Source organism: Diadema antillarum, unplaced genomic scaffold, assembly GCF_040938485.1.
Source record: "Diadema antillarum isolate AM-2024a unplaced genomic scaffold, OU_Dant_1.0 seq00001676_RagTag, whole genome shotgun sequence".
Lineage (NCBI taxonomy): Eukaryota > Metazoa > Echinodermata > Echinoidea > Diadematoida > Diadematidae > Diadema > Diadema antillarum.
In genome coordinates this window covers 412,114-433,470 of record NW_027272371.1, presented here as the reverse complement: position 1 = coordinate 433,470, position 21,357 = coordinate 412,114, and the positions used below count along the sequence as shown (strand labels likewise).

Here is a 21,357-nt window from a genome sequence, read left to right as displayed (position 1 = left end):
ACTTTCTTCGTAAGACCTTCTTAGAGGTGCACATTTTCAAATTGAATTTCAACATCTTTGAATTGTTCCGGATACATGTAGGCGTATATTAAAAAATTAACAGTTAGCATCTCATGAATATATATTTTTGGTTGTTGTTCCTAAGACTATAGCAACAGGAGTGATTCGACTTCTCATTTGTAGAATAGATATGACAGAACTTAAATTCAAACAATAGGAGAAGAATCAATGTAGTTTTGTCGACTGTAAGACACAGAGATAGCTGATGTATAAAAGTATCTAGAACAACGTTATAACAGACACTTCAAGGCTCACATTGAAACATGGATTCAAGTTTGAAACGATTGACAGATTATACGGTCACATAATATACATGTACTAGTAAAGGGCGGTTCTCAGAGACAAAAAATTACATCACGTTGCCGTGGCAACATTATTGCGCTTTCACGTCAAGGGAGAGTATAGTGCTGGCAGGGTGCAGGCAGTGAGTCCCGCTATGTGGTGTGCGAGTTTATCACTTCTGGCAAGACAGAGGAACGTCAACAAAAAAACACAGGTGCGAAACAATCACGCCACGTCATACTATGAACACACACTCATCTAGACTACTGGTCAATCATTTCACGGAGCAAGACGACATGAAAACATATCGGAACGGTCTCCCGCGTAAGGCACGTGAGCAAGACTGTTTTGGTTTTCTCATCCAACCTGAGCTCTTCGCCTTTCTTGACTTAAGTCCTCGGAAGCCGGCCTGGATCATGAGCGCAGCTTTCTCGGTCTCGGGAGCATCGAGGTCGATGTCGATCACCTCCTCCTCTTCCTGCTGCTTTTTCGACGACTGACTGGCGGATGTCTCCACTGTACAATGTTTGCATGTCAGGATATTTATACGCCGTATCTTATGTTTACTTTAGATATTTTACACATTAAGTATCTCGACAACAAAAGCAAAACATCAGGATGCTTCGTGGAAGATCGATTAATACATTTCACCCACAGTCTCACCTTAGCATGTCTTGAAGTCTTTCCCTTCTTGTGTTCTTAATCACACATATCGGTCAGTTCAAAATTTACAGGCGTTAATTGAAATACATATTGATATTTTGTGTTACGCGAACAATCAGTACTTTTGTTCACAAAGTGATTGTTTAAAAAATTCGATTACAATGATCAAACTGGAAAAGTCGTATGTAATTATGATGCGATGTATTACAAAACAGTTGTAAGCTATGTATATATACACATATTCACGATCTATCAATTATTTCTTTAAATGTATGTCGATATACTGAATATAACCACATTGATATGGGAATATACAAACTAGACTTGAACACATGACATGGAAAAGGCACAAGAAGAACCTTCATCGGCATACACTAGAGAAAATAAATTTGATCGGCATGATACTGCGCTAGAACACAAGCTGCGGTAAGAATTTTCGTTTCGTTTCATCATCGTCAATGTCTTTAGCGAGATATGGAACGTTACTTGTCATAAGATTTGTCCAGGAAGATAATCAATCATGTTGACAAACGCGAGAAAGATCAAATTTTTGTAATGAAATATTCTGTCCTTGGGAATTAATTCAGTTAACTAAAACTGTCTGCTGCGCACAATTAGTATCTTTCATTGTGAACCTGCATGGATATATTATAATTTCGAAGTGAAATAAAGAAATGAATTAAAACCATCGAGGACAATGACAGACATTAACCACGTGTTAACAGAAAGGCAAAATATCAGGACATTATACTTTACAAACCATTTTGCAAAGGCATCAAGCATCGAGAAGTATAATATAAAAAATATTAACATAGAGAGAGAGAAAGTAAGAGACGGGAGAGAGAAGCGACGCGGGAGAAAGAAAAAAGAGCTACTAGTGGAACAGACAGACTAAAGAGTAGAATATCAAAACATATGAGGAGACATACGTGCTGTATATTACAAAATGTGCAACGGAACAACTACTCGTATTGTGTTGTTCTATACAAGCTCTGAATAAACCTTAGACTTCGATTTTCAACGTTGCCGACGAAGATGACGCTACGACTTCCGTCTTCTAACAAAAATGGAATTAGCCTGGATAGAGAGGGCGCTCCTCCCTGTTTCAGGATCATCCACGTCCGTGTCTGTCTCTTTAAACTCAACTCCCAGAACTCTTGCTGACTGGTAGCGGCTGACCGTCGCACATGATCACCAAAACGGCAAATCGATATTGATATCAGGCCCAATAAATCGACGGAGTATAAAGCTAAGAGGGAAATGTATGACTGTGCAGGAGTGGACGTATGATAACACGTATGGAATACTTGTCGAGTAAATACTTATACCCACAGTATCGACGTGTTAGCGGCAAATTTAATGCGCCTACTCGTACGTTTTCAAGGACCTCTATAGTTTGTATAGAAACATTTGCTACTGCGATTTGGTTGATGATGGTAGTACGTGAAATAGAAACTTCATGACAATTTGGATGAACAAAAATATGATACAGTAAAGAGTTTATCTTTAATCGTGATAAGCAATCTCCAACAGATAATACTCATTAATGGATAATAAAAAATACTACGGCCGAGATAAGCTTTACATACGGAAAGACATCGGAATCTGTTGTCCAATTTATTTCACGTTTGGGGAAGCATACCTTCCGAGGATTCCCTTCAAAATTTGACCTGACAATAGAATGCTAGATATGACTTTGAGGTCAACGACCTTCCGATTCTTATATGTCTTATGCATCAGATAGAGAGAAAAAACAGAAAGAGTGAGCGATAAAAGAGCGATAGATAGATAACAAGTAAGAGAAAGGGGACACGAGATGGAGAGAAAGTTGGAGAGAGAAATCGTTATTGGCGAGGACGCCCTCACCTGATGATTCTTCCCTCCTCGACGTCCGTGTCGTGCTCGATGATTCCTCGACCACGGACGATTCCTCGTGCCGGCTGCTTCGGTACTCCCGGAAGCTCGAGTCGTCACTTTCGATCTCGGTTCGCTTCCTCCGAGAGGATCTGGTTTCCAAATGTTCCTGGGTTTTCTTCGCGTCTCGTACTGCCCAGCAGGAAGTCAAAATAGGCAAACATCACATTATACTACTCAGAAAGACATATGCTTCATCCCATTATCACACCAACGTTCATCACATCAACACTTTCTAGGAACCATTGTCAATAGCACATAGGAACCATTGCCTATAGCATAGGAACCATTGCACATGGCATAGGAACCACTGCCTAAATCATAGGAATCATTGCCTTCAGATTGTTAAGGCTATGACATGAAGACACCGCCTCCAAAGTTTTCACCAAAATGTAAGACCTTATATCAATCGTTAGTCAGTTTTTCTTCAATTTAAAGGTGTTAAACAAAATTAACAAAATCGACTCTACCTTCTGGTGACGTTGCAGTAAACGAAAAAAAAGAAGAAGAGAGTTTTAAACCATTTCATATCAGGCAAACGAAACCTGTTTTTATGTCGACAGAGTACATGTACAGGCGGCAGTTGTCGTTAGACGTACTGGGCACGGAAAAACACAGACATTTTTCCCCCCTCTGCTAATGCCTCTATTATCTTGTGAGGGAAGAACACATCAAATGTAAATCACTTATTGCCTGATATAACGATGAATGATAAAAATGTAACATAAGCTAAGAAAATAACCAAAACTGAAATAATGAAATCAAACTATCCATTGTAGTGCTCAGTAAAACATCATGCCCACAGCTTCATCACAAAATGACATGCGTTAACTGAACGGAATGCGATGACCACCTTACTTATATGTGTAACGAAGATGATACAGCTAGCAAGTTAGTGGAAATCTGAAATAACATTGGAAATCATCATGCCAACTTCTTAGCACGCCTTTACCATTGGTGCAGGGCTCCGATGGGCATATATATATTTCTTTTGATTCAATTGCAGATGCAATACGCTATATATAGTCAATCTTAGTTTGGATTTCAACTGGTAATATATCATTCTGTTGATAACCAAAGTTATCACAATTATAATGCGGGATGAAAATGTATGATGATGAACATCTGAGTGCAGCAATTAGAGTGCAGTAGATCTAAGCCTATATAGATAATGATTGTATAATGGAGTGAAATGAAATAAGGACAGGCGAATTCTCACCGTAAGTGGCAGCATCAATTGATGTAGATGAAAAAAAAAAATACTTCGTGCAGGATGAAAAAAAAAAATCAGGCATCAACAATTGTGGAGGCTGGTGAAGCGGGTGATTACGCGAGCAATGCAAAACTTGATCATGAAAAAAAATCACTTTCAATAGCAGCAAGCAGTGAAACAACGGCACGTGTACATGCACAGTCAGAAAACTATAGCAGAAGACACTGTAACAGCTTACGAAATAACAAAGAAACTGAGGAATAAAGGGTGTGTACAGTTCTGGTCGAGGTGAGGATTTAGCTTTTAACATTTTGCGAGATATTCAGAAACCACTCTATGAGATGTCAAAGAGCATGCAATTCTAAGGGGGTATCAAAAGTTTATTTGATGAAAATCGGTTTTGCAGTGGCCGAGATATCCAAAAACAAGGTGAAACAAAGAGATCCTAATAAAGTTGTGGCCTGTCGCCTTTTATTATTATCACCTTTTTGGATATCTCTGTCATTTTCATCAAATAAACGTTGAATCCTTCTTAAAATCACATGCTCTTTCATATTCCATAAGAGGTTTCTCATTACAAAACTGTATCTCATTTTAATAGGAATGTATAAAACATGAATCCCCACCTCAACCAGTACTGTACAGCCCCTTTAAATGCGCCAGTGTGTTATATAATGTCGTACACTAAGCGCTGTGAAATGTAAATACCTGTCTGCGGACGTAAATAAACTGTGCGTCAAAGAAGCTCACATGGTCTTTGCTTTACCATTAACGATTCAACACCCAACGTCCCAACGTGCACTGAATACTGGAGTGTTACACTGTCTTGAAGAGCACGTTTAGACTGGCACATTACGGATTTCGAAAAACTAGGTGATGGTTATAACAAGAGTTGTAAAATGGAATTTATTATTTGAGACCACTGGTGCTTCTCTATTGGCTTCAACACGATTTATAAAAATTTGAGATTGTAATTGTAATGAAAGAATTCAAAAGTTGCCAAGGAATGTAATGTTAATTAATGTATTTCCTAAACTGAAAAAAAGTTGATAAGTAACATGTGCGTTATTGCGAAAGTGCATGATACCAGCTTTGTCATGCAGCGAGCCTGTGATGACATGCAAACGTAACAGGGCAGTAAAGATGCGAGAGAAAAAAAAAGAAAAAAAAAGAAAAGAAGCTTTATGCAAGATAATGCGCGTAAGAAATGCTATACGTGAAAGAGACAAAACACACATACAATAGCTGGAGACAGGAATAAAGAAAATGATCTACACTGTTCACATGATATGTGTGCACTGCATGCAAGTTTCATGTTATCACACTTTATTTTACATCCGGGTCATCTACTCTACACCTGTCTTGTTGATACGACAACCGTACGTGTATCCAGACACGTTAGCCCTTCGTATCTTAAAGACCTTTAGGAACTTTATCTGCGTAAATGCACTAAATCATATAAAAAGCGGTTACAGTTTACTTTACAAAAATTTCGTCAGGATCATTTTGATGAATGAATTCACAAGGCACATCAGGGTAAAAAATGTCGATGATTATATAATTATCATGTCCACATGCATGGTTTTATACTTTTGATGACATTCGTCCTATCTTTTCATGTCGCTAGCAAACTCAAAAGAAAAAAAAAAGGTGATTTGCATTGCAAAATTCTCAAGGACTGCAAGAAAGCCAAACATTTACAGACTATTACAAGGCAAATTGCATCAGTGTGTAGTTGCATCGATAATAATAAATGCATGGATTGAAGTCGTTAAAAGAAATGATTTTGTTTATCTGACCTCACGCAGTGGACGAAAATTTAAACGCAGCAAAGGGACATTCTGTGACATCCATGCCCTTTGATAGACCGCTTTACTGACGTATTCAAATTGTATTTATACTTTCAGGCTACTTTTCCACAGGATATTTCTGTAAATCAAAATCATTAACCAGGGCTTGCCCGACATAACAACAATTAATGTATGCGTATTGATATTGAGTATATTAAAATGCGCATAAAAAAATCGGTAGGCCTCTGCGCATGTAGATAAAATTGCTTGTTTTTAGGTCTTCAAAAAGAATGGTAAAAAGAACATTGAATGGAGTAATCAGAGAAATACGTGTCTATTGAAATCCGATATTGGCATTCAGCTTTTTCATGCATTTGACTACTCAAGGACACCAATTGGAGATTTTCCATTTCTTTTCCTACACTCTGTTTATATTCTCATGCACGCTATTATTTGCGAGGTTTGAGGCGAAAGTTCTCCTTCCATCTATCGTCGACGAAATGGCGAATCTGGAAGACCTCGTGCTCGAGCACGGGGTACTCGGCCTGGATCGGCAGCTCTTTACCTTGCACCTTGACGATGCACTCCGTCTCGCCCGTGCCGTACGAGTTCTCGCACACGCAGGCGTAGCGACCCGAGTGCTCGATGAGGGCCCGGTCGAGTTCGAGGGTGGCGAGGCGGTAGGTGTACTCCTGCTTGTAGTCTGGGCTCGCCTTGGGGATGAGCTCGCCGTTGTAGAACCATTGCACCTAACATAAAACCAGATTAAGGAGTAGATGTGAACCGGACAATACATAACGAGAGAAAGATATATATATATATGTATATATATATATATATATATATATATATATATATATATATTTATTTATTTATATAATTAAAATCAGTATATCAACGACAAGCAGACAAAGAGATAGATAGATAGATAGATAGATTGATAGATAGATAGGTGGATAGATAGATAGATAGACGGAAAGTGGAAAAGATGGAAAGAGATTAGCACAGTCACGAGAAGGATGTGCACAGAAGATGACGGATTGCTAATATGGTGGCAAAAAGAACAAATTTGGATGAATAACAGACTGATAAATAACTGTATGTTGCTATGTGTCTTCATTAGTACAATGAGATAGACCTTTAACCAATTTCAGGTTCGACATTATCTCCGAATTCATAACGAATACAGTTTTCTTTTCTTAAAATGTCTTAGCGTGGAAACTATTCACCGCCAGCCGGATCCTGCAACGCCAACACTTCGACATGGCAAGAATTATGTAGTTTGTCTAGGGTATCAGATTAATAATGTCTAGAAAAAAAAAAGACGCCACCTAGTGGTTTGAAGACGTTGAATGGGTTATAATGGGATCATGATAAATGGACTTGCATCATCTATAGATCAAATGGAGGCCTGGACTTACCCTGGGCTCGGGGTAGCCGGCGGTGATACAGCTGAGCTTGAAAGCAGAGTTTTCTTGGATGATACGTGACCGGAGCTTGAATTCGAACCACGGGCTGCTGTCGGGCTCAAGGTTCAGGTCGGCCTTGAAGTCCCTGCGGAAGCGATGAGAAAATATTCACCCTTCTAAAAACTCATTTCTTCCGACATGACATAGGAAACATGACACAGAAATCGAAACGATTGCTTTATCGCTTAAACACGTGTGAAAAAAGGGATAGTTTGCATCGAGGTAGTAAATGACCGAGTATTCGGCCTACATTCTTGAACAAAAACTTGTCATATCGATTGTCTTTAGGCATAGCTATACTTCCATTTGAAATTTTGTATCTTCCATCATAGCGTGATTGTGGAACAATTTTGACAATTATCAGCCAGTATCAATCAATTGGCAATTATCACGTTTCGATATCAGGGTACAATGTATGACGAGTGATCATTAAAAAAAGCCATGAAGAGTTTTGACGTGATTGGTTGCATTTTGATGAGTGAGGACAAATTCATGATAAAATGCTATGGTATCTAGAGAAACTTAAACATAGAATGTAACCGTCTTTATCAATGACCAGGAGAACGTGAATTGATATGGCATATATTTCATGTGTACACGTAGAGAGAGACAGACACGTGAGGTATCGTTCTCATATATTCAACTACTGAACCTCATAACTGAGTATATTTATGCGTTACTTCATGTGGAGGAATAATGAATAAAAAAGATGACAAAATCTCAATGTCCAATCAAATCAGCGATAGAGGTCACGTGAACAACCTACCTTGGCTTCCTCGGGGCGGCTTTGTGCTTCAGTGGATCGGCTGTGGAAGGAAAAGAAAGAGATAGATAACAATGCCTATGTAAACACTCTAAGTTTTGCAATCAATATGCAACGAATACTTGGGTTACCTACGTAATACTCGAAAATATAGACACAAACCACGGCACACCTCTGACAGTTTGATCTATCTAAATCGTGTGAATGACCCACAAAACAACCAAACCGACGACAACGACCATCATCACCCTCATCACCACCACCACCACTACCACAACAACAACAGCTAGAGAACTTTAAAGGCATTGTTCGATAACGTTTCAAATGGGTTCAAGTTCAAGTTCAAGTTCATATTCATTCGGTTTTTTTTCCCACAATATATAACAAAACATAAATCTCACTTTCTGAAGTGATAAAATCAATGCATACAATTGTACAGAGAAAACAACAATAATAGCAAAAAAAAAAACTAACAGTAGCGATACATTGCAATAGTTGCTAAGATAACGAAAGTGAAATAGTTTTCAATATATGCACTGTGTGAAAAAAACGGGTAAATCCACTTTGAACAAAAATGGCATGCGTGGTCCTACATGCACTCAATGTCTCTGATATCATTTTAGCTATGTGGAAACTTCAGTTGAGATTTATCATTGAAGAAACAGTGAAGCTTTCTGAGTGACAGAATCTATCACTGCTGAAATAAAATATTTTGGAATATATTCACTCGCATGGTGGCATTTGTTCGAATATACCATAGGTGTGGCAGCATGATTTTCACCACTCTTGCATGCTGGAGTGTGTTTCGTCTATCATCATACTCGTCCGTAAGCAAAGTGTACATTCTCTTCTTTTGTTTCAATTTGATTGAGCGACTGAAATGATGAAAAGTATATATTTACGGACGTAGGGAATCAGTAAAAGAGGTGCACTCACGTTCGATGGCCACATTGACATCGTAGGAAACCTTGCCAAACGAGTTGGTTGCCGTCACCGTGTATATGCCGGCGTCGTCCAGGTTGGCGCCCGAGATCTGGAGGCCGAAGTTGAAGTTGTCGAACTTCTGCTTGAACTTGAGTGACTGCTTCAGCTCCTTGCCGTCCTTCCACCTATTGCATTTGATTTTATTTGACTTGATTGATTTATTTCTCTGTATGGCATATTTTTGTACAATTACATCGATTTTCAGCAATTTCATTAACATTGTATATGCAAATATGGCATCACACAATAGTCGATAGTAGGGCCTATGGCTATTTCTAACCACTTCAATTTGTCCAAAGACGTTAAAGGAAATGCTTTTCAAAATGTGTTCGATTTTATTTCTAGCGCTTTCTGAGAAAAAAGAAAGTATGCACGATTTAAGTGCATTACATCCTTTCTCATAAACGAAAGACCACGACATACACCAATGGAAACAGTAAAGCGGCTTTCAGCGTAACTGCCCAATTGCGCACATGGTAAGATTAAACCCAAGTATTTCTTCTGGCCTGCTGTACGTACCACGTAATCACAGGAGGTGAGGCTCCGGTCACCTGACAGGTCATATTGACATCTCTGTCCTCCATGGCGCTGGTGTTTATTGGTCTCTTGAGGAACCTTGGTTTGCCTTCCTTACGGTCTGGATATCAGGAAATTCGACAAAACAATCAAAGTCAGCATCATCAACAAACGTTGATACCATCGAGCCAAAATTCAGAATTATTCATCAGACATTTACTCCAGAGGGTGGCAATTGATCCTCCAAACTCATTGTGACTGTGATGATCTGTTCTGAATCTATCGTCAGTGTCTGATTCATCAGGATAAATATCATACAACGAATGAATAGTTTCATCGCAAAACTGGGTATGCTAGATTTTTAAGACATTGAAAGTAAGTCCATCATCAGACAGAGCAAAATACAATATTTCTAGTCATACCTCACATGGAACATAGCAAGGAATATTCTTGATGTTATATGATTGAAATATCCCGTCTGGTTTTTTCTGAGCATTTCATTTTTTTTTGCAGCTTTGATCGCAAATATCTCAACTTAACAAGCATCATAGGTTAGCTCGTTTTGCGAAAAGTTCTTCAAATTATTGTAGATGTCAAATGTTGGAGGGTTAGCGGGATTTCTAGTAGGAATCATGTTCCCTCGTGCTGTAACAGCTCTTGACACAGCCGCATTTGCTATCGCTCAGTAGTAGGAAGAGAATGATTGATAATGGGGGTGATAAAAGAAGATCTATGATTCAGTTCTGTGATTCCTAGCTTTTCCCGCCAAAAAAGGAAATAGAAAAGAAAGAGTCAAGAAATGAGAATACTTGCCGATGGAGAGATCTTCTGTGAAATCTGTCTTGAGGGGTTTCCTCTTTCTCTGGGCTCCGAAGTTTGCGATGCGTCCCAGACCGATCTTATGCTCTCCCTCCTGCAGAAAAGGTTAGATTACATTATTAACTGGACAGGTGATCGGCTTCATATCGTTTCAATTCAATTCAATTCAATTTCGGTTTTATTGCAAATCAAATGAAAGTATAACAGTATCTGCAGACTAACAGTGCCATGCGTACAGAGTAAAATTACGTGTATGATATCGTAACATTCACAGTTAAAGAAAAATCAAAATGTAAAAAACCTAAATATTCTGTCATACCAATATCGTATTCCCTACAATCCTGTGATTAAACACTGCACTTACAGAAGGTTAAAACTGGATTACCATTGTCAGTAAGCGCTAACTACTTATCCCCCTTTAAAAGAACTGCCTGCATGTGTCGATAATACTCGATCATGATGTTGGTTGTGTTATATAGATAGACGCCACAAAGCAATTGTCAAAATTCGCTTCGAGAAAAAGATTTGCGTCTCCTAAGGTTAGATGTATCAGCTACATGTGGATAATGACGAGTAGTACCAAAATTGCACACACAACAAATGGATCAATGGTGTACTTCCGTCTTTAGAGAGTAAATACTATTACCTACACATATTCACGCTGTGATACAATCAATGCATGTATTACATCTCGTTCAGATTTCCTAGAAAATCACTGTCACACGTTCCTTCTCTACGTAATCATCTCCCTTCGCTAGAACATTTTATTAATGTGGTGTACGTATAGTGTTTATCTGACTTGGGTTCCATGATCAAATTCTGTGTCAAGAGGTCGACTACACGGTCATAGAAGAATGACACCACTCACCAGCCACTTTTCGCCCAGAAGTCTGGCGTGGTTGTCGCAAGAAATGTTCTTTGCTCCTCCACGGAATTCAGGCTGTCGGACGAGAAAACAAGAGTGTTGCTGCGTTATTTAAATGAACTTGGTATGCATAAGTACACAGGCATAGTCTAAAGCACAAATTCGTATAGATACTACTCAGCTTTAGGGGATCGGGGGTAAGCCAGTGAAGAAAAGCAAAAATCTATAAAACTGAACTGATGGAGGAGAATCTACGGTAGATATGAACTCTTTCTAATGTTTTGTTTACATGACCATGAATTTTTCTCTATAAACAATGCTACTGCTTGTACTGTTAAAAGGTGTTCTTGTAGATTCAAAGAGAAAACTAAAAAAGAAGAAGAAATAAATAAAAGAGAAATTGTATGATATTCATGCAAAACCAATGCCAAAAAGTTACCTTTCATTTGAATATAATTAATGTGATGAAAAATCAAAATGCAGGCATGTATATGCTGTGCGAAAATAAATTTTGGATTGATTTTTTTTTACAATTTCTTAATCATACGTAGAAAATATGGTATGATACATAAATGGAAAAAGGAATAGTATAAAGTAAAATCCTGCCTAATAATACTGCACATATCTAGGAATTTGTAGAATATATGTCATGTTATGATCGTGAAAAAAAGTGGGGATTGAAATTGAAATTAACACATAAATGACACTAGAATGATAGAAGCCTCATTAAGACGAATGACTTACTTTATAGGTGTATAAATACAAAACACAGAAACAGCAGAAGATGAAAATTGTGCCTATACTCTTCGAGGGTTGAAAGGGTTAATCTGGTTCTTACCTTCAGCCAGGGGTGCTCCAGAGCTTCGTGAGCAGCCATTCGCTCCCTAGTAATAGATCAAGAGCAGCGTAAAATGTTTTGAAGGAGGACAGCTTATCACTGAATAGCGGGGATAGCATCGAACAACAAAGACCCTTTGCAAACTCCGCATGAAAGCCAACAATAAGGATTGTGTAGGTAACGGATAGACGTGACGCCGAAATATGATTAGTAGGACACAACAGCGCTCAAATCTTTGTGGGATGGCGTAATGCTTAATTAGCCTCGAAAAACTAGAGCTCAGAAATTATTGAAGGGAATGTGCAACTAAACAGGAATAGTGAACTGGTACAATGCTATGTGATTTCATTTTTGTTTTCATTTGTTTTTTTTTATTATTGAATACATCTTCGGTCATTCACTATACACTTGTTAAGAATCGTCAAATCTTAAAGTTGGCACTGCGATCACTGATAGCAATATTACAGATCATAGGTCATATCATAAAGTGAGTTTAAAACACAGCTTAAAGACCCGGCAGCGTGGGAGAGAAGGTTAGCCCGATTGAATTGATCTTTGTTCGCTGCTCTCCCGGGTACATTCGAAAACTGCGATGAGGGCAGGCCTGCTGGAATGCAATTGGCTGTCAGCAAACATTGGAATCGAAGCGTACGCTCATCGGTAATGTTCGACTCCAGTCGAGGTTCTTCGGCAGTGTGTGTACTTACATAGAGATCAGTGATAAAGCTGTACACAATTCATCACGGGGATTCTCGAACATATCCGAGTTGGGCCAGCCTTCCCCTTTTACGGGTCCCCACGCTACTGGGTCTCGAATGGAGAATAAACATTGTATACAATATTTTATACTCACGACTTGTCCTTGATGAGCAACCTGCTGATGAAGTCCTGGGCCTCCTCAGAGATGTCCCTGAAGGCTGACCGGTCGAATGACCACTTGCAGGATCGTATCCTGTCGGCGTCATTCTCGAAGGGATGGAGACCACTCAAGCTGGAGGGGGGGGGGGGGGGAGGATATGGAATGAGTTGTTATGGTCATATCATTATGTTTATCCTCGCCGTGAAGAAGTATCCCATCGACGCTGTTAGACGACTATTCGCATTTGTTTTTAGCAGCCCAGAGTATCAAACAAGTTCTTCTGAGCTCTGCAGTATTAGAATACACTCCCTTGAATTGTCCCTCGCCATATCAAAAGTAAAGCTTCCTGAATACAAGCAAAAATCGTGTGACAGGTAGTGTATCTAAAGATTTCTTAGAGATTTTGGTGGCTCAGTGACTGTTCTTGACAATATTATAATCTTGAGTTATTTTTCTGAGCCAAAAGGATTTTGCAACAAATCTTCCCATATCTCTGGTTCAATGAAATCAAAATGCTCTTGTTTTTTAAGGAAAAGGTAACAAAATTCTTTTCAACGATTTTTCAATGTATCAATCGAGTAATTAAACGCATGAATCGTCACCTGTACTTAAATCAACTAAGGCAGTTTGTGATACACTAGTAGCTAGCAGAAAGGTGGACATGTACACTCTTTCTCCTGCCAAGCTTTTCACTACTTTGTTTCCTTCACTGTTAAAAAAAGTACTCTTCTAAGACAGCAAGTTGAGCCAAAGCGGTATAAAACACGCAAGATGAGTCAAATACGATTATATAAAAAAGGCTCATTCATCCGGTGCTGTTGGTGGGAGAGGGCGGGGAGTGTCGCCCCAGACTTACAGCATGTAGACGATAAGACCCACAGACCACATGTCGGTGGAGAAACCGACGGCGTCGCCATTCAGCACTTCGGGCGCGGCGTAGTCGGGCTCGGCGTGGGCGATCTTGACTCGGTCGTCGGGATCTAACTTCGCCGCAAGACCGAAGTCGATGATCTTGACGTTGTCGCCTCGCTTGGTCTCGAAAAGTATACTTTGTGGCTGTAGGGTGTCAACAAAATAAGGTATTTCACAATGGACATCTATAAATCGTAGACATTTGAAAGAAATGAATACACATTTTCATTTCCAAGTTCCTTAAAAGTAAACAATTAAACTGCGGTTAAACTTCCTAGTTAGATATGCAATAGAAGGAAATTGCATGTTAATTGAACTTGGTGAAATACAGATCAACTTAGAATATTCGCTGATGCTCTCATAGTATAGAGAGACAAATTAAACATGAGTGTCAGTGTCAGGAATGTGTCATGAGAGTGTCAGGAAAACTATGAGAACATAGAAAACTGATTGGTAATTATATGGAATTAAGAGAGGAAGAGATATATAGGGGGTGGGGTGGGGCATTGGTCAGGATTGGGCAGACTAGTTGACCAATGAGAATGGCAAAGTCTGCAGACTGAGAAGAAATACTTCACACAAGAACAACCTACTGCAAGTATATGCATATGTGTGTGCGTATAATGACGTGCACGTGTGCATCTGTTTGTGATGTGTTTCCAAACTTAGCCTTTGATATATCATCTGAAGGAAGAATAGAGATGAATGCGGAGCGTATGCCACGTGTTTCCGGGGACAAACAAGGACGGCGGCTTGTGTATACAGTGCACCAAAGTCCGTTATAACGAACACGTTTATAACGAAATTCTCGTTACAACGAAATCGAAATTCAGGTCCCAAAATTATCATCCATAAATCTTCATACATTGTACTGTTTTGGTCATAACAAAATATCAATATAACGAGGACTTCGTTTTAACGGGATCACTCTGCACAACATTGGAAAAGCAGTTTCGACAAGACAGATAAATAGACAGGCAACACACAGAAAGAGGGAGACTATGTGCGATATGGGGGAGGAGTAGGGACGGGGGAAGGGGTGTGGGGTACTCACCCTTAGCGCTAGATGCATGTGGTTCTGGAGGTGGATATGACACAGACCCTCACAGACTTGCCTGGTGTAGCGAGCCACTACCTCCTCGGAGAGCGTACCCCTCTCCTTGGCTCTTTGGAATGCATCTCCACCGCTGACACTATGGGTCAAAGGTCGACAGGGAGTCATCAGTTTGTCAAACGGTTGTGTAGTCATTTCTTGTCTTACAAAAGCACCGTAGGCAATGGTAGGGCGAAATTAGGGGGTAGCTTTTGTTAGCTTGTTTAAAATCTGGGTTTCAGATCAACGGTACTCATGTTTGGATTCAAAGCAAGAACCTTGACGTAAATTCCTGTTTGGTTTATATTTCACATACATTGTATGTAGAAACTTTTAAAGATTTGTCTACTTCGGAGGGTACCTGATTACGACAATTTATTTCATGTAAGACCTAGTTGGAATAATTTGATACTGGAGAATGTCTGCTTTATTTCCATTTAAAGAATACGATACTTGTGAACACAGCTTCTCTTGTGATGTTTATCATTTTTTTAAAATATATATCCCGTAATTAATCCACATTGCAATATTGCAATAACATTTATGAGAACAATTTCGGTAAGGACAAATGAAAAGTTTTATTTAGAAGATGATGGCATACATGATAATCAATGATAGCTGCAACAGAGCTGATAAGGGAATTGTCATGTTTATATCTTGCTTCATTGAACTCTTTCACCCCTCTTTCATTTGAATAAATAAGATTACACCAAACTGATCAACGATATTTCCCGCGAAAACACCTCGACAACACAGCTGCTAATTCACACAAAAGCTCTCTGAGCGAGTCAGATTTCTCGTGCTCTCGAGCAAACATACAATTGTTGAGTCCCCTCCTTCAGTTCATTGTTGTCTTTTGGCGCCAAAAATATTTCCAGTTTGTCCAACACGATTTTACCTACGCCTTCTCCCTCTCTTCCTAAATCATCTTTATATCTGAACCACCTTCCTGTCTCACTGCCCGAGGTTAACCACAACTCGTCGTCGTCGTCGACCTGGTACTCACAAGTCTGTGATGAGGACGAACTTGTCGTCCATGTCAAATGCGTCGTGGCACTGTTGGAGCCTGGGGTGCTGGAGTTGGTTCATCGTTTCGATCTCCTGCTTGATGAAGGCTTTGTCCTTCGGCTCGACGTCCATGAACTTGGCGGCGAAGGTTCGGCCGGTTCCCCTCTCGATGCAGCGGTGGACGACACCGAAAGGACCCCTGATCGAAATGGAATGTTCGACGTCATAATGAGAAGAAAAACCTCTGCGTATGCGAAACATTCTCAAACACTTCAATTAATAACCCAACATCGCGCGTTCATATTTTCATTGCTTCAAGTTAATGACATCTGTCTACGAAAATCTTGGTGTGTGAAACATGGTCAGGAGTGCAGCGGTGTAACCTTCATTTTTTATCAAAGCTTGCCCATTTTCTTTGAAACAATAGACAATAAACATAAAACAATGTACATTTGAACCCCGAAAAGTTACAAAAGTAATGTAGGTACTGTATTTTTCGTTTTTAATGATACACGTTTTACCTAGTTTGCTTGAATGCGCTAACATTTTGGAAAGCTACTCAGAGAATGAATTAAATTCACAGGTGCACAAGTGTCCACTTTCGTGCGGGGGTTGAGATCGGAGACTAGTCCTTGAGCAAAAACACAAAACCAAACCAAATCAAACAAAGCAAAACAAAACAAAAACCACCGCCAACAACACAACAAACATTACCTTCCGATCTCTTCTCCTATGTGGTATTTGTCCTCGACGTTTCCTCGGCGAACCTTTGCGGTGACTGGTTGGAACGATTCGTCAACTGTGACATAAGAAGAAGATAAAGAAAATCTCTCAAATATGATGGTTGATAACCATGGTATATTGCTGATATTTACTACATTATACGTTATGTTTATAATGCTAATGAACCAATATGACACCGTGTGGCGTTAGGGCGTGAGAACAGGGAAAAGGCATTCCTGCTATAGCTAAGGTCAATAATTTTGATTAATTAATGAAGGCATCTTCGTAAAGGGGTCAGAATGTTCCAAACATGCTTTCGAGTATTTGATTGGTGAGATTATTTCTCATTCTACAGAGGAAAAGAAACAAAAATGTTCGTGCAATACCATAAAAAGATTTCATATGCCTTTGATAAGAACATTGACGTTTGGTGTCTCGGTCAACTAAGGTCTTGTGCAATACTGTCGAAGGAACTCGGACGGGATTACAAATTAATCAGGGGGACTAAGGTTCTAAGGGAGTCTAAAGCAAATAGAGGAGTTTAGAGGAAAAATAGTAAGAGAAGTTAAGGCTCCTTGACTCACCGCATTGGTCGTAGTCCCTCACGGGAGGTACCTTAGGCCTCGGAGGTTCTACAGTGGATGAAAAACAAAAACAAAAACAAAAACAAAAACAAAAACACAAGGTTTATTGAAGGGAGTCTTGCACAAGTTGATTAAATAAAATGAGTGTAAATTGTGTTTGATATTTTACATTCGATTCTGCCCAAAATAGTCAAAACTGCCAGCTTTTCATTCAATCATGAAACCATTTTGCATGAAAAAAAAAGTGTTTACAGCACCATGAGTGTAATCTTTGCAACTCGCACCCAAGGCGCAGAGTACTGCTTGGAAACATGACATTTCTTTTTTTAGCACTTGAGGCTTGTACTGTCTCCTTGTGTCTATCGTTCGCTTGGATATCGCAGAGCAAGATTCACTGCACTTTGAGAAGATTATATCTGACTGAACGGCTACACTAATCAATTCAGGATGAAATATAATCACGAACTATGTCACATAAAATCAATTTCTTACCTTCTTCCTCGACAATGAATTTCTTCTTGGCGGGACCTGCAAACGATTTAGAAAAATAATGTGAAGTGTGAGAGCCAAATTGTTGTTGTTCATATCATATCATTTCGATTTTAATTTCATTTTTTTTTTTTTTGGGGGGGGGGGGGTCCAGCAGGAGATTTATTGCATATCAAGTCTTACAGATAAAACATTTAAACACAAATAAAATAAACAAAGTACTGCGTGTACTTTGACATACAACCTTGAACGTGCTTTATGTCAAAATTTCACGGAAATCTGGACCTGTTACATACTTTCTCCTTCGTGGTTCCTTAATAGGGATTTGTGTGTGTGTGTCGTTGTCTGCTGGTCAGATGAAAATGTTGTCATGTAACGTAGGATCGACGATATGACGTAATGGCTTGAATAGTATCAAATTTTGTTAGTCTGTTATGACTTTTTTTTTGAATTTCAATCAAGATGAAAAGATGTCGGCATGTACTACCTTTGCAGGATATGGCATTGCTCGATTCTTTTTAGTAATTTTCAGTTAATATCTTTATCAATTCTTTGAATATCCTTCATGAATGAATGCGTTACATTCCCCATTCTTTCGTCTATTGCTTTGATGAATAACGTTACATGATAAAACGTCGTAAATATTTGTAATATATAAATGACTTATCTTATCGCTTTTTCCCCCTGCCATCATCTATTGTCTTCAAAGTGTTTAATCTTGTTTTCCTTTAAATTTCCTCAAGTGTTGAAGTGTTTCACCGGTGAGCAATGCAGAACACAAGTAATATAATGGAATCTTTGAAGGCTTCCGTGGCGGTAGAACGTTGGGTGGTAGAAGGCTTAAGGGTGCGCCTCATACTCTTTCTTGGGTGTGTATGTGCCCCTGAACAAGGTCCTTCGCGGTCCGACGCTTCGGCGAGCATGTTCTCGCCGTTCTCAAGGGAATGAGCACGGCGAACATTACTTCATTCTCTTCGGGGCCACATACACACCTAAATGCAGGAAAGAATATGTGGCGCACAGTTAAGCCTTCTACCACGCACATAGTGTAAGTATTCCAGGCGGTTCTAACCTTCCCTCGTGATGGTATGTGAAACCTCGGCACCCTCTCCACGTCCGTAGATGTTTTCTGCTTGCACGCGGAACTTGTACGGCTTGTTGTTGTCGAGGAAGTGGACGGCGATCATGGTCGTGCTCGTCCCCCCGCATCGCGCCCAGCTCTCGCCGCTGTTGTCGCTTCGGTCGACGACGTAGGTCAGCGGGCTGTAGCCGCCGTCGTCGTCCGGCTTCTCCCATGTCAGCTCGACGGCGTCGTGGGAGATGTCGGAGCATCGGAGGCCATTCACTCTCGATGGAGCGTCTGGGAGAGTGGGAGAATGCGTGGAAACGACAGTTTGTGCCAGGTCAATACCATATAAAATCGTGCCGGTTTGTGCCAGGTCGATGCTATATAAAATTGAAGATTCCCTTCAATTTTGATGATAAGTATCATGTGAATAGACAGAGTTAATAGGAGTACAAACATGGCAAGGGAAGTCCAAGGGTAGATTATAATATTATACATCTTTGGGTTGAAGCAATGAACATGTAGGTTTCCTGTCAACTGTCAAATATTTTAATGTTTTACAATGTACTGAAGGAGCGCCAAAAACTCATGATACTTGTACATGGATATTCAGGGTTGTTTTTTTTTTTTTTTGTTTGCTTGCTTTTTTTTTTCCTGCAGGGCCTAATTCAAAGAATTTGATTTGTTTCTACCAGTCAACGTTACTTTTCTTATCAACCTAAGTATATAACAATTAATGTCATCTGCACTGCTGACTTATTTTCAAGCGTTACTTGGATATTAGATATTCACAATCACAACTGACGCACTCAAGAGAAGGCATAGTGGGCTAAGAGGAAAGTTGAAGAGCTCCCTCACCAGTGATACAGATGTCGATATCCTCGGACGCCTCACCGACCTCGTTTTCAGCGACCGCCGTGTACTTGCCGGAATGACTTCTCTCGGCGTTCTCGATGCGGATGGATACCCAGCGGTCGCCCTTCTCGACGCCGCGTGAGACGGACCGGCCGTCCTTGAGCCACGAGCCCTCGGCCTGCGGCCGGCCGGAGAAGCCTACCTTGAGGTGGACCTCCTCGCCCTTAGCGAAGGTGACGGTGGCTCCCTGGTAGCGCAGGGGTACCCGCATGGTGGGTTTGGCTGTGGATGACGAAATGGGAAAGACAGCTGATCTGAGCATCCTCGAAACTGAAATTAATCACTCCTCCTAGGCTGCGAGATACTTGAAACTATCAAAATAAATAATACTATTCATGATTATCATACTCGAAACTCTGATCATTTCTACCTTCCTTTGTTCCGAACAAATGCTTACAGAAACACCGTCTTTTTTAAAGGTCCAATCCTTTGGAATAGTTTACCGCTCCTTCTTCAAAATATCCCATTCCTTAATGGTTTTAAACGTGCATATAAGATCATCTTATGAGTTTGTATTCTTCCTATCACTGATCTGTCTGAAGGCTACTTTTGTAACGTTATCTACTTCTTTTATGATTGTACGGCTGTGTTTGTGTTTTGTGTCCTTCTTGATGTAATATTTTATATTTCCGGAGTTGACGTGTCATAAGACTTTAAAGTTCTTTTGTTGATCCCCATTCACATGAAACAAGTTTTTCTAAGTTTGCTGTTGTATGTGTCTTTATATTGTAATGTATTTTATGATGAATGAAAATAAACTAAACTACACAAAAAAAAAATAAAACGAGTGCGCAGTAAACTGCAATCGATTTTAAGCTGCAATTGATTCTGATTGTTTCATTAACGTTGATATAACACGACAGATTTAATTATTCACGTTGAAGAGAACCAGCAAAATGCCAGAAACATAAATCGCGGCAATAATCAAGAAATTGTTCTCACTTCAACATTTTAAAATATCGGCTTGATAAAGTCCCAAGTTTAACTTCAACTACCACCATTCGTAATGACGAACATTTTTGTATAGTTCTCTCCAATAGTACTATTACTGATTACAAGGGTGACAATCCATACGTCACAAAGCATCGCCTGTTCAGCTGCGCAGAACAGGAAAAATAAATCTTCTGCGTTCCGAACGTCTTACTCTTGAGGGAAAGCATTCCACGGCTGTACTTCTTGCCGCCCGCGTTGCTGATCTCGGCCATGTACTCATCTTCCTCGTCGAGCGTGAGGTCGTTGACGATCAGAGTGGAGGTGCCGTCGGAGGTCTCGATCTCGAACTTGTTGCTGTTGAACAGCTCCCTCTGTCCCTTTGTCCTGGAAACGAGTGAAATAAAGGCAGAAGATAAATACCGATGTATCGTATCTCCTAGAGACAATTGTGTGACACAAGAATATCAGCACTTCATTGTCTAATATTGGTAGAGGAATGGAACAAGCACGACATTCACTGCCCAAATTTTGACGTCGTTAAGAATATGATTTTCAACGCATCTTTTTTGAGTAGGTGTTCTTTCATTAACGAAATGAAA

At 39.8% G+C, this 21,357-nt stretch overlaps 1 protein-coding gene across 1 annotated transcript in view; it reads right to left on the bottom strand.

Annotated features, from left to right (window-relative positions):
* LOC139711631 (twitchin-like) overlaps nt 1-21,357 on the bottom strand; it is a 122,190-nt gene that overhangs the window by 5,748 nt on the left and 95,085 nt on the right. Inside the window, exons 67-86 of the mRNA XM_071623491.1 lie at nt 20,970-21,142; nt 19,769-20,047; nt 18,917-19,204; nt 17,848-17,883; nt 17,356-17,403; nt 16,763-16,847; nt 16,047-16,247; nt 15,002-15,140; nt 13,892-14,091; nt 13,030-13,167; nt 12,177-12,222; nt 11,342-11,413; nt 10,468-10,567; nt 9,658-9,775; nt 9,091-9,263; nt 8,158-8,197; nt 7,344-7,476; nt 6,488-6,671; nt 2,872-3,051; nt 709-858 (exon numbers count right to left, since the gene is read on the bottom strand). Coding sequence (XP_071479592.1) covers nt 709-858; nt 2,872-3,051; nt 6,488-6,671; nt 7,344-7,476; nt 8,158-8,197; nt 9,091-9,263; nt 9,658-9,775; nt 10,468-10,567; nt 11,342-11,413; nt 12,177-12,222; nt 13,030-13,167; nt 13,892-14,091; nt 15,002-15,140; nt 16,047-16,247; nt 16,763-16,847; nt 17,356-17,403; nt 17,848-17,883; nt 18,917-19,204; nt 19,769-20,047; nt 20,970-21,142 — 2,783 coding nt within the window. The remainder of the gene's footprint in view (nt 1-708; nt 859-2,871; nt 3,052-6,487; nt 6,672-7,343; nt 7,477-8,157; nt 8,198-9,090; nt 9,264-9,657; nt 9,776-10,467; nt 10,568-11,341; nt 11,414-12,176; nt 12,223-13,029; nt 13,168-13,891; nt 14,092-15,001; nt 15,141-16,046; nt 16,248-16,762; nt 16,848-17,355; nt 17,404-17,847; nt 17,884-18,916; nt 19,205-19,768; nt 20,048-20,969; nt 21,143-21,357) is intronic.